The sequence below is a fragment of the Canis lupus genome, chromosome 21 (assembly GCF_048164855.1).
Source record: "Canis lupus baileyi chromosome 21, mCanLup2.hap1, whole genome shotgun sequence".
NCBI classification, from domain to species: domain Eukaryota; kingdom Metazoa; phylum Chordata; class Mammalia; order Carnivora; family Canidae; genus Canis; species Canis lupus.
In genome coordinates this window covers 30,029,249-30,041,536 of record NC_132858.1, presented here as the reverse complement: position 1 = coordinate 30,041,536, position 12,288 = coordinate 30,029,249, and the positions used below count along the sequence as shown (strand labels likewise).

The following is a 12,288-nucleotide window of genomic DNA, read 5'->3' as shown; positions in this document are numbered from 1 at the left end:
ACTAATAATAATAAAATAGAACAATTATAACAATATACTGTAATAAAAGTTAAGTGAATGTAGTCTCTCTCTCTCAAAATATCCTATTGTACTGTACTTGTCCTTCTTGTGATACTGTGAGATAATAAAATGCCCAGATAAGATGAAGCGAGGTGAGTGATACAGGCATCGTGACACAGTGTTAGACTATTACTGACTTTCTGACTATAGGTCAGAAGGAGGATCATCTGCTTCTGGACCGCAGTTGACCCGGGGTAGTATAGTAACTGAAACCACAGAAAGTGAAACTGTGGATAAGGGGGAATTAATTAGTTAATATAAATAAGCTTTTCTAACAGGTATCCATATATAGAAAGTAACAGAATATGACATTTACAACAGAATTCATAATATGATCTCTGACTACCTATAAGGCTGCATCTGTCTACTTAACTTCCCTGGCACAGAATGGCTCAGCAATTAAAACTCCGTTCAATTGTCCACACATATTCAGTCATTCAAGACATCCAGCATGTTGATACTGCTGACTGGAAAAATTTCCCCTAATGCCTTGTACCCAGGTGAATTCCTGCTACTCACAATTTTTTTTCCAAACATATAAAGAAATTACTTAAAAAACCTATGTTTCCATTACTTAAAAACCTATGTTTCCATTAACCACATCTATCATATGATAACATTTGCCACACTCATTTCAGATTTTTTATAAAGGAAAAATAAAGTAGTTGAAACCTTTCTTTACTGCCTTCAAAATCCCCCCTCCCTTCCCAAAGTTACCACTATGCTGAATTTGTTTGATGTATCATTTCTGTATATAACTTTATAAAATATTACTGTATTACTACCCTTATTCTCTTAAAATATATCTATATCAATATATATATATATATTTCCATACATGTGTCCCAAATCAACATCTAGCATTGCTTTGCAAGTTTAAAAATATTATGTAAACAGTATCACACTATGTCATTCTACTACTTATTTTTTTAACTTTACATTATGGTTTTGGGATTTATCTGCAGTGATCAGTATAGCTCTAAACTTTTCATTTTAACAGATGTATAAAAACACATTTCTCCATTCTTCTGTAAACCTTTAGGTTGCTTCTTTTTTATCTTTTTGCTATTAAAAATGCTGTGATGTTCTCTTATAAAAGTCTCTGTGCACACGTATAAAAGATCCAGCAGGGGTAAAAATGTGGGAAGCAGGGGTCATTATAGGATGTACATTTTCTGACTTGTGCATTAATCAATTACTAATCAATCTGCCTTTCAAAGTTGTTATAACCGCTAGAATTCTACCAGCAAATTGCAGTAACATCTATATCCCCACAAACTCAGCAACATCACACTTTTTAATTTATGTGAATTTGATGGGCATTAGCTGTTATAATTATTGGGGTAGACTGTATTTACTATTAATGAATTTGCTGCAACTCCTTCCGAAGGGTTGTACACTCACTGTTCTGCTGAACTTCGGTGTGGCCAGTATAACTTACTTTGACAAACGCTAACTTGAGAAGTGCCATTTAATCCTCTGTTGGGAAACATTTTTAGCAGCAGCGTATGCTTTACTATGTTCTTTTTTTCCCTCAGGTACTGAGAATGGCAACATGCCAGGCAGTGGCTGTTGTGTCAGCCTGGGTTCTGGCACTTGGACCAGAGTGACATTTAATATGACCTTATTGTTTTAAGCCACTAAGATTACTGGGATGTTATTAAATGATATGTTTCCAATTGCTCATTCCCTCCGGACTCTTTTCTTGTAGGTAGGCTATACTACATACTGCCCTATGACTTGGCCATGTGACTTGATCTGGACAATGGAATTTGAGTAGAAAGGGTGTCACTTCTAAGTAGAAACTTTAAACAGGTTTGTGTGCTTGGTTACTCTTCCTTGAGCCTCCACTTTCCTCCATGATATGGCACTGAGATTTTTGGGGCTGTTTGTTGCTAATGCAAAAGTTATCAAATACTGCAACAAAATGTAGCCTATCTTAACCAATCCAATTATTAATGTAACTGAACATATTTTCATGTTTGAGATATTTTATAACTCAACCTTCTAAGTCTGCCTATTTTTCCCCGTTTTTTTTTCAATGATTTCCATAAATTTATGAAGAGTGAGTCTGTAAACTCATTCTTTATCAGTTATATGTACTGCAAATATCTTCTCCCAGCTTACAGCTTATGTTTTAATTTTGTTCATGGTGTCACTTGCTAAAGAGAACCTTTTAGTGTTAAGATGCTTAGAACTATGAGTTGTTTTCTTGTGATTTGTGTTTTTAAGGAATCCTTCCCTATTCTAACATCATAAATAAAATACTGATGAAAAACTTAACAAAAAATAAAGAAAGGGCAAGTAACAGAAATGTAATCTACAGTTCTAATTCTTGTAGTTTATTTGTTAAAGAAGTTGGGTTATTTGTTCTGCAGAGTTTGCCAATCTACAGGATTTTGCTGACTGCATCTCCTAGGTTCATTTAACACATCCCTTTCTTTGTCCTCTGTATTTCCTGAATATTGATAGCACAATCCAGAGGTTCTTAACTTTTTTGTGTTATAGACTTCTTGGCAGTCTGATGAAACCTGTAGACCCCCTTCTCAGAGTCATCTTTTAAATATGTAAAATAAAATATATAGGATGATGAAGAAAACCAATTATACTGAAATAAACAACACTGGAAAACATGATGGTAGATTCATATTTCTTTTGGCAAAAGTACTTGAAAGGTAGCAATACTCTTAAATTTCTAGTATGTTTGCCCATATATTTTCCAACAGGATTTTAATTTATTCAGTTACTTTTACCTTCTCCTAAACATGACAGAAGAGTCTAAGCTTTTAACTAATCACTGAACGTGCTTCAACTCAACTATATATTATTTTTATCTGGCTTTACCTTTCAAAGTGCAAACAATAAGTAAGTGTAGCAACTTCTTTATCAGTACTTTTACTAATTATACAGCCTATGCACGTCTACTGGGTCTACTGTTCTTTTGTAGAAGTAAATCTTTGATTTTTTTTTTCTAAGTGAGAGTCTGTGGTAAGTAAACTCCGTCTTTGTCAGAAAACATCTCTGCTTTGCCCTCACTCTTGAATGATGGCTTAAAAGAACATAAAATTCTAGTTTGATTGTTTTTCCCTTAGGACTATTGAGGCCATTCCTCCACTGTCTTCTGGCACCTTAAGAAGTCCATCTAGTTGTCACTACTTTGTAGATAAATAATATTCGTTTCATGGCTGTAAGTCTGTATTTCACTAACAAATTTATATCTCCAGCCTGTACCTTTATCCAAGAGTCTCTACTACCTTAATAAAAAACTGATGGGGTCAACATTTTTCATTTTTGTTTTCATCAACATGGTGAATGGCATTTTCCCCCTTCACACACTCCCATTGAAGTCTTTTTATATCATACTGTCTCTTAAAATAGAATGGCAATAAATATATACAATGTGTATATGCACCTGAAAATAAAAACTATTTTCTGCACCACTGCATTTTTGAACACTGTGTTTACATAACAGATAAAGCTTCCAAGCATGAAGCTGTATAAATATACTTATTGTCTTATTCCTAGTTTTTCAAAAAACTAATACTGTTTGTTATTAAGTGAGATCAATGATAGAAAAAAATAGGTCAGACTTTATTAGTACTAAGAGATTTCAAGTTTTCAAGGCGCAAAGTGATTAATGCTTTTGCTTCATCATAAAAACACAATATAAGATGACCCTACTTGGGAATTAATAAAAAATACATCTTTAGAGAGTACTGAAACCATTTTTTTTTGTATTTACCCAAACTCTCCAAGCATACGCACAGAGATTATTCCTTTTCATAATTGATGGAAAAGCTTATACATGGAATCTCTGGTTCAAGGATATAGTCAGTCAATAATCAGGCAAAATCCAGGTTAGTCTGTTTCTCTTACTGCTGCTCAAATGTCACTCTAATTAGATGTTTTTAAAAATGTGATTTGAAAGTAATATACTCCTATGAAACTGAGAAGAACTGGGCTTAAGAAACAATGTGCTTTCATTTTTCTTTGAATAAATAGCTCCTGTGAAATGCAACAAGTTTCAGCTGCATGTCACATTCCCATTGCCTCACCTCCAATTCTTTGAGGTAGTTAACTGTTGTTTCTTGTCTCATTAATATGACTAAGTCATGGGGATGCTTCAAGTTCATTGGTGAATCCACCTGCAAGCAAGCAATAAATAAAGCTCACATTTCATCAACATTTGCTTGGATTCATAAAGTTTCCTTTAATATGCTTTAAATTACTGTTCAACCACCATTATAATCAGTGTTAGGTGCTCAGTAAAACTCAAGGAGTACTTCAAAAGTGACTGTGCATAAATTAGAGCAAAGAGAATGATACGTATAATAGCTGCCCCTTGAATTCCAACATTAAAGAGTAAGCTTTTGAAGCAAATATTCTAACTTGGTCAGTTATATAAAAAAATATTCAGGAAGAAAAGTATTTGGCAATGAATGATAAGGTAAATTCCTCAAAAAGATAATCCACACCTAGAATAATAAAAAAGGAATTGTCTTGACAGAATATTCCATTTCTTTTTTTCTTTTTTAAATATTTATTTATTTATTTATTATGATAGTCACAGAGAGAGAGAGAGAGAGAGAGGCAGAGACACAGGCAGAGGGAGAAGCAGGCTCCATGCACCGGGAGCCTGATGTGGGATTCGATCCCGGGTCTCTAGGATCACGCCCTGGGCCAAAGGCAGGCGCCAAACCGCTGCGCCACCCAGGGATCCCGAATATTCCATTTCTGAACAGGCTTGGAGTGATAAAAGGAAAATACTAAAAGCACCTATATTTTTGAAGGCTATCTGTAGAAGCCATAAGTCAAAGTTAATATAAAATAATCTTGAGATTTATTATTTACAACTCATGTTCTCTGGAACATAAACAAGTGACTATGTTGTGGAAGATGTAGGGAAAATGAACCTCATGCTAGTAGCAGGCTTATAAATTTGTTCTTGTCTATCAATAAGGGAAAAGAGAAGGGTGCCTGGGTGGCTCAGCTGGTTAAGTGTCCGACTCTTAATCTCAGCTTAGGTCTTGATCTCAGGGTCGTTCCACTCTGGCCGTGGAACCTACTTAAAAACATAACAATAAGGGAAGAGAGAAATCCACTGTCTAAATGGGATACAAAGGGCATCTGGGCGGCTCGGTTGGTTTAGTGGCTGCCTTCAGCTCAGGTCATGATCCTAGGGTCTTGGGATTGAGCCCTGTATTGAGCTCCCTGCTCAGCAAGGAGTCTGCTTTTCCCTCTCCCTCTGCCTGCTGATCCTCCCTGCTTGTGCTCTCTTTCTGTGTTAAAATAAATAAAATAATAAAATAAAATAAAATAAAATAAAATAAAATAAAATACAGAAAGACTAGATCTATGGTCATGGAAGGATGTTCACAATGTATAATTAACTAAAAAGAAAGAGTAATAAGTATACTATGATATTTTAAAGAAATTGCATGTATATATTTTTATAGAAATAGGTATACACATGCCTCTATACACACAAAACTAACTTTACAGTGGTTTCTTTTGGGAACTGGGATAAAGAAGAGAGGCCTACTCATGTTTTATATACTTGTATATTTTTAAACTGTTTATAATGTATACATAATACATTTAAAATAAAGAGAAAACAACACACGTATGCACACATATACATGGTTTTTGAATTTCAGAAAAATCTGGCCTTGGCATCTAAGGGATGAGATAAAGTTCCTGCTATTCCATGGTGCTAGACTGGAGCTGTCAAATTACATACCAGCCCTTCAGGAAGTTCCACTTTAAGAAAAAACTCTCTTTTGGTAACCTAAGAAACTGGTATCAGCTTAACTAATCAAATTGAGAAATAGTTTTTGAAAATTTATTTATTTGAGAGAGCAAGCATACAAGAGAGCCAGTGGAGCAGCAGGGAAGAGAGAGAAAATCCCCAGCAGACTCTATGCTGAGCACAGAGCCCAACACCGGGCATCATCTCATGACCCTGAGATGATGACCTGGTTTAACAGACTGAACCACCCAGGTCCCACTACAGCTAGTTTTTTAAGCAGGGAAGGTAGGCTTGCATAGATGTTGGTGATACAAGAGCCTATTAAAACAAAATTTTTTAAAAGATTTTATTTATCTATTTATTTATTTAAGAGCTGAGCCCCCCTCCCAAATTTTTTTAAAGAGGTAATAAGAACATGAAATAAAGTTGGACAGTTGTTTTAATAATATGCATTAAATTGGACAATGTTAGGTGACTACAGATAAAACTCATCTGCCTTTGCTCATTCAATCATCTCACAGATGCCAGGGGAAAAAGAGATGCTAGTCCAGAGTAACTTCCATACTTTCATTGCAATTATTTAAACTACATAATTATTATTATTTAGTTATGAATGCTTATTATAGCCCATGGTCTTGCTTTTAAGATGAGATCCCTTCACCCCTCCCCTTGGCCTTCCCACTATATATTGGAATCCATGTCAGAACTAGACTGACTGAATTTAAAAGGCACTAAAAATAAAATAGCAAGGCCTATAGTATTTGACCACCTGAGATGCAAATCTCCTTTATCAAACAAAGCTAGCAAAAGCCAACAAGCAAAATGCTACGTTTATCTCAATAAGAAAATTTTGCTTTTCTTTTCATAGTATTTGAACATATGCCCAACAGTCAAATGCATGTGGGACAGGGAAAGCTACTATAATGGGTTGAATATGGACTGATTTAATTCCAAAGCCTGTCGATCTTTTTTTACAACACGGAATATATTACACCACACTGTAATTTTTACAGAGAAGATGTAAAAGCTACAGCCAGTGGCCAGAGTGCAAAAGAACTTCATAAGGAGGCCAAAGAAAGTCTGCTTACTTTGCTACTTTGTCCAGAACTTGAAGAGGTAGCTATTTTACACATGACTCTATAAGTATTTCTCAACAAGATTTTAAGGAAAACAATAACAACAAAACCAAAAAAAAAAAAGGGGTAAGGGAAGGAATGCTGGAGTATGATATCCCAATTCCAAAATACCTAAACAATCTGTTCACTTGGAGAAACTCAAGAAGAATGAAAGAATGAGATCAATGAAGATTTACACTGAAGAAATACTGAAAGCACCATCTTAGTTTTAGATTAAAAGGATACTAATCAGGGCTTTATCATATTTGCATAGCATGGGATTGGCCACCATTCAATTGTGAGGAAGTTCTTTTCACTTCCTAAAAGCTTTAAGTTGAACAAAGATACCAGAGCTAAAGGAGGTATAAAGATAAGATTATTAGCAGAAGGAAGGAAGGGAGCCCAGACAGCTGTGCTTCTCTTTTTGACATGGCAGCAAATGGCATGGATCTTTGCCAGATAGTGTTGGTTGCAGATTTATAGCCTGACATGTATTTTTATTGAGGTAACCTCAAGTTCTTAAAATTTAAGACTTTAAAATTATCTTTGGCAAATGCCAATCAGCTTGAATTTCTCCCGTCTTGAACAGTTCCCCTGCTTAGGTTACAAAGAGAGTTTATTTGTGAAGATTACAATGTCCATTCAACGAATAAAGGTTTATTAAGCCTCTATAAACCAGGCCCACTATGTCAATATTTGAAGCCTATGTATTCCAATTTTATACACAATGTGGATGCCTTCAAAATCTTCAGCATTTAGAAGAGGCTGTTACCAGCCCAGGAGCAAAAAGTGACAGGAGTTAGAGAGGTAGGTTAAAAAGGACATGACACATACATTATATCTCAAAGCACCTTATTAGGGCTTTTTTTCACAAGGGACAAGCAACCCTGCAAACTTCTGTTACTTCATAGTATAATAAATGATGGTTGTAATGACCTGAATCATAAAGAAAAAAGGAATTATTTTCAATTGGTTCTACTTAAGATGGTGAAAAGTATGAAATATATTTTAGAGCAAAGTTTATACTGCAGAGAAAAACTGACCAAGTATTTGAAAATTGGCTAAATGGACTTGTATTACACAGAATGATTCATTCTCTAAGAGTTCTCAACTCAATTTCATTTTCCTCTGGATACATTATATAAGTACATGTGTCCAATTATATATAATGGCAGTAAATATCTTACTAAGTTCATTTTCATAGATTTCAAAATTTGCTGCTGTCTCTATCACTAATACTTACATGTCTAATCTGAAGCCCTAACTCTTGTGAATTTAGGAAATTCACATGGTAACAGAGGGAAATGTAACAATATAACAATGATTACTTCACTGCCAAATCAAATAAAGGGTGAATACTTTAAACTTAAAATAACCAGGCTAAGGATATAAACATTTTTGAGTTCTATAAGAGCAAGAGTGAGTCCCTCACCACTGGTCCTTTATGACAGGAAATTGAGTGTTTCCATATATATTAATTCCAGCTCTCATATGCAACTTCTTCTTCACATATGCTGGACATTCTTACCTGTTATTTTTTTTTAAATAATTCATTCATTCATTCATTCATTCATTCATTGAGAGACACAGAGAGAGGCAGAGACACAGGCAGAGGGAGAAGCAGGCTCCTTGCAGGGAGCCGGATGCAGGGCTCGGTCCCAGGACCCCGGGGTCCCGACCTGAGCCCAAGGCAGACTTCCAACCACTGAGCCACCCAGGTGTCCCTTGCCTGTTTTTTAATGGTATTCAAATAAGTACATGAGTGTAGCATTACTGAAATCTTATAATACACCATACCCATTTTTAATCATTCCCCGTAATTAGAAAGTAGAGATGGATTATTTTAAATCTTTTATTCAGAATTTTTGATTATTTATTGAGACTGTATGATGGAAAACATAAATAAAAATCTTCAAAGCAATGAAGATTTTACTTCTACCTTAAGTGATTCCACTAAGTGGGCATTTATTGTTTTTGTGTTCTAGTATCTGCAATCCCCTTCTTGTGGCAAAAGCACCTGCCTTGCTTGGGTGGAAGCATCCTTCCCCACATGGGAAGCCCTAATCAGTGGATTCCTTTCCCTTGGTCACAGTGATTATTTCCGAGAAGGGGCATCAACCCAGTGGTCAGCTGGTTCTAAAGAAACTGTAGTCTAAAACTTTTGTTTGACTTATGGGAACTAGCCATCTTGTAGTCACAGGGTGACTGGGAATGGGGTTAAAGAAAGAGAGAAATGAAGACAGAATAAACCTATCATGGCTATAGGCTGTTTCAGCCCTGGATCAGATTGTATTTGCAGCACTTAGAATCTGTTCAAACATTCCAATAAAAATTTTCAATACCAAAGTCTTGATGGTATTTCCAAACTTTGGTGAATTTTCTTAGGTCCTCTACCTAGGGTATCTTCTTACCCTCGTGGCTCTTTTCAGACTTCCTATCCCTTTGCACGTGCTAATTCTCCTACTTGGAACACACATCGATCCTTATGTTTTTGGTGAAGGCCAAATGACTGGGCTCAAAGGACATTTCTTTTGTGAAGCCACATCCTTCTCTTGAGTTTCCACAGTACTCTTTACACACTTCTTTTTATTTTAAAAATTTTTTTAAATTTTTTATTTATTTATGATAGTCACAGAGAGAGAGAGAGAGAGAGAGAGAGAGAGAGAGAGAGAGGCAGAGACACAGGCAGAGGGAGCAGCAGGCTCCATGCACCGGGAGCCCGACGTGGGATTCGATCCCGGGTCTCCAGGATCGCGCCCTGGGCCAAAGGCAGGCGCCAAACCGCTGCGCCACCCAGGGATCCCACTTCTTTAAAAGTATTTATTACATTGTTTAATTACTGTATGTCTGTCTCTCCAAAAAATTTTTTTAAAAAAATTTCTTTCTACTTCCAGTACTTAATATGCTTTCAGGTACATGTTAGACATGAACACTGTTGACTGCTTGTTGAAGTTGTCTGATGTCACATTTGTTATAGAATCCATCTCCATCGGGATTATCATTCATTGATGACTGACTATCTGCAAAGGAGGCAAAGTGGCTAGGCCTCCAGGAATCATGAAAAAATAAGTCCTTGACAGGTCTATGACCAGCTGTGTGACCTTAAGCAAATCACCTTCCCTATGCAGGCTTCCATTTCCTCATCTATAAACTGAGGGGGAACCTAACCTGATGACTCTGAAGTTCCTTATACCTTTTACATCCGTCCTCCATAAAAGATTTAACACTACCATAAAAGCGTCACCTTTTGCCAGTCTCACATCACTGAAGCAATCTAATGTTCAAATGAACGAAATGATCATTCTTCCAATTTGCCCATATAAATTTGCACTCACTCTAGGTGGGGACTCTTTCCAAAGTTGTAGCTAAAACCTTCCTTCAAACTGTCAATTTGTCAAATTAAACCAAGGTTCCAATTAGCAGTGGCTATTTATTTGAGCAGTTAGGTTGTTCATTGTATCATAAGCAAAATCAGCTCTCCCTCTCCTTATGCCACTTAAGCCTAACAAAGTTCAATTGAAAGAAAAATCTCTTTTCTGATCATAAGCTAAATATATATGTTGCTGTAAAACCAAACACATTATGGGTAATTTAAGGAAGGAAATTAAAATTACACAAAATGTCATCTTCCGAGATATCCGCTGTCATATAATTATGTCAGGATAACTTCTCTGCCTGTTCACACACACACATACACACATAGCTAATTTCCTGGCTAACCAGGAAATTACTTTGCTATTTTATGCTAGAAATCACTGCTGTAAAACACCACTGAATAAAGTTCAACTTGATTACACACACACAGCTATGTAGATAAATATTTTTACAAAAATGGAATATTTACTATATTATATCCTTCCCTTTTCCACTCTTTCCTAAATTTTATCAGATTTCTTTCTCAGGAATATAGATCAACATCACCTTATTTAATGGTTAATATCTTAAAGTTATTTATCCAGTTTCCTACTAATTAAAATTTGGGTTTTTAGTTATTCTGCATTTTTAACAATATTGAGATGAGTATCTATAAATTTTTTTGATTGCTGCCTAATTATTTCCTTCCTAGAAAAGGAAATGCTAGGTTCACTTTTGAATTTATATTTTTTGCTAGCTTTTCTCCAAAACAGCTGAATCAACTTAAATTTCTAACAAGTCACGGAGTTTCTAAACACTCAAGAACACAGGGAAAAGGGTGAATACATTTTAATCTCTTTGCTGGCCATAGATTTTTCTTCTTTTGTGTGCTTATAAAAAAATCTTCCTCATTGGCTCACTTTAAATCCATCTGATAGTTTACATCACAATTTTATGAATGATGGTTTCTAGAAGGGCAGATTCTAGGTGATTACCTTCTTGTGTTTTCTGACTCCTTCAGCAAACACGTATTTCTTTTTTTTTAAGTGCTATTTACAGATCTTGTTAAGATGAAACTTTTGAGTGCTATACAACATGTATTTATCAACAGAAAATAACGTAATGACAAATAAGCTTAGGTCTGAGGAACAGTCTTGTAGCTTTTCCTTATATATTCATAAAGAAAAAAACTCTTCTCCCATACGTGTGGGGGGGGGGCAGGCAAAACACTTCAAACAGGTAATTTCTTTTGCATTTTCTTGTTCCTTACCTTACTCTCCTCAGATTTTTATCTTTTTCTCAAATCGAATTCACTACCCTTTTCAAAAGACTGCCCAAAGAACCCTCACCTTTGTGACCCCTGTCAGGCGAATGCAGGGGCAGGTAAGATGAGTTCAGAGGGATGGAATGAGGGAGACAGAAGTCTGGTGCCTGACTTTGCGTGTAATTCTTTCTTCGGGATTCAAGTCTAACCACCAAGAACCAGCATCTCCCTTCTGGTCAGGAGAAGTTCAAGTTCACAAACAAAATACTAGACCAGCCTTGGCTCTGGAGAGGGACTTACATGGGCTCCTGGCTATAATAATTTTCAAAACTTTAATATATGAGCAGATCTTTTACTAGAAATACTTAATATCAGACCAATAAAACATTATCATTATGAACTGTCAGGATTTGGAAATATTTTTGTTAAAGATGACATTTTTGCCATTAGGGTACTTGTATAATATGGTATTTTGTTTTGTTGTTTTTAAGATTTTATTTATTTATTCATGAGAGAGACAGAGAGAGAGGGGCAGAGACACAGGCAGAGGGAGAAGCAGGCACCATACAGGGAACCTGATGTGGGACTTGATCCCAGGACTCTGGGATCATGACTTGAGCGGAAGGCAGATGCTCAACCGCTGAGCCATCCAGGCATCCCTATAATATGGTGTTTTAATGAGAAATTAAAAACAGCCTCAATTTTTTAATCAGATACCAGGTTATGAAAACTAATATAAACTTTAA

General features: G+C 35.8%; 1 protein-coding gene across 3 annotated transcripts in view; it reads right to left on the bottom strand.

Moving 5' to 3' along the window:
- The window catches only part of TTC17 (tetratricopeptide repeat domain 17), a 116,470-nt gene that overhangs the window by 90,255 nt on the left and 13,927 nt on the right, over positions 1-12,288 (bottom strand). For all 3 annotated transcript variants that reach the window (XM_072791179.1, XM_072791180.1, XM_072791178.1), the window contains exon 2: positions 4,116-4,205. In XM_072791179.1, coding sequence (XP_072647280.1) covers positions 4,116-4,205 — 90 coding nt within the window. The remainder of the gene's footprint in view (positions 1-4,115; positions 4,206-12,288) is intronic.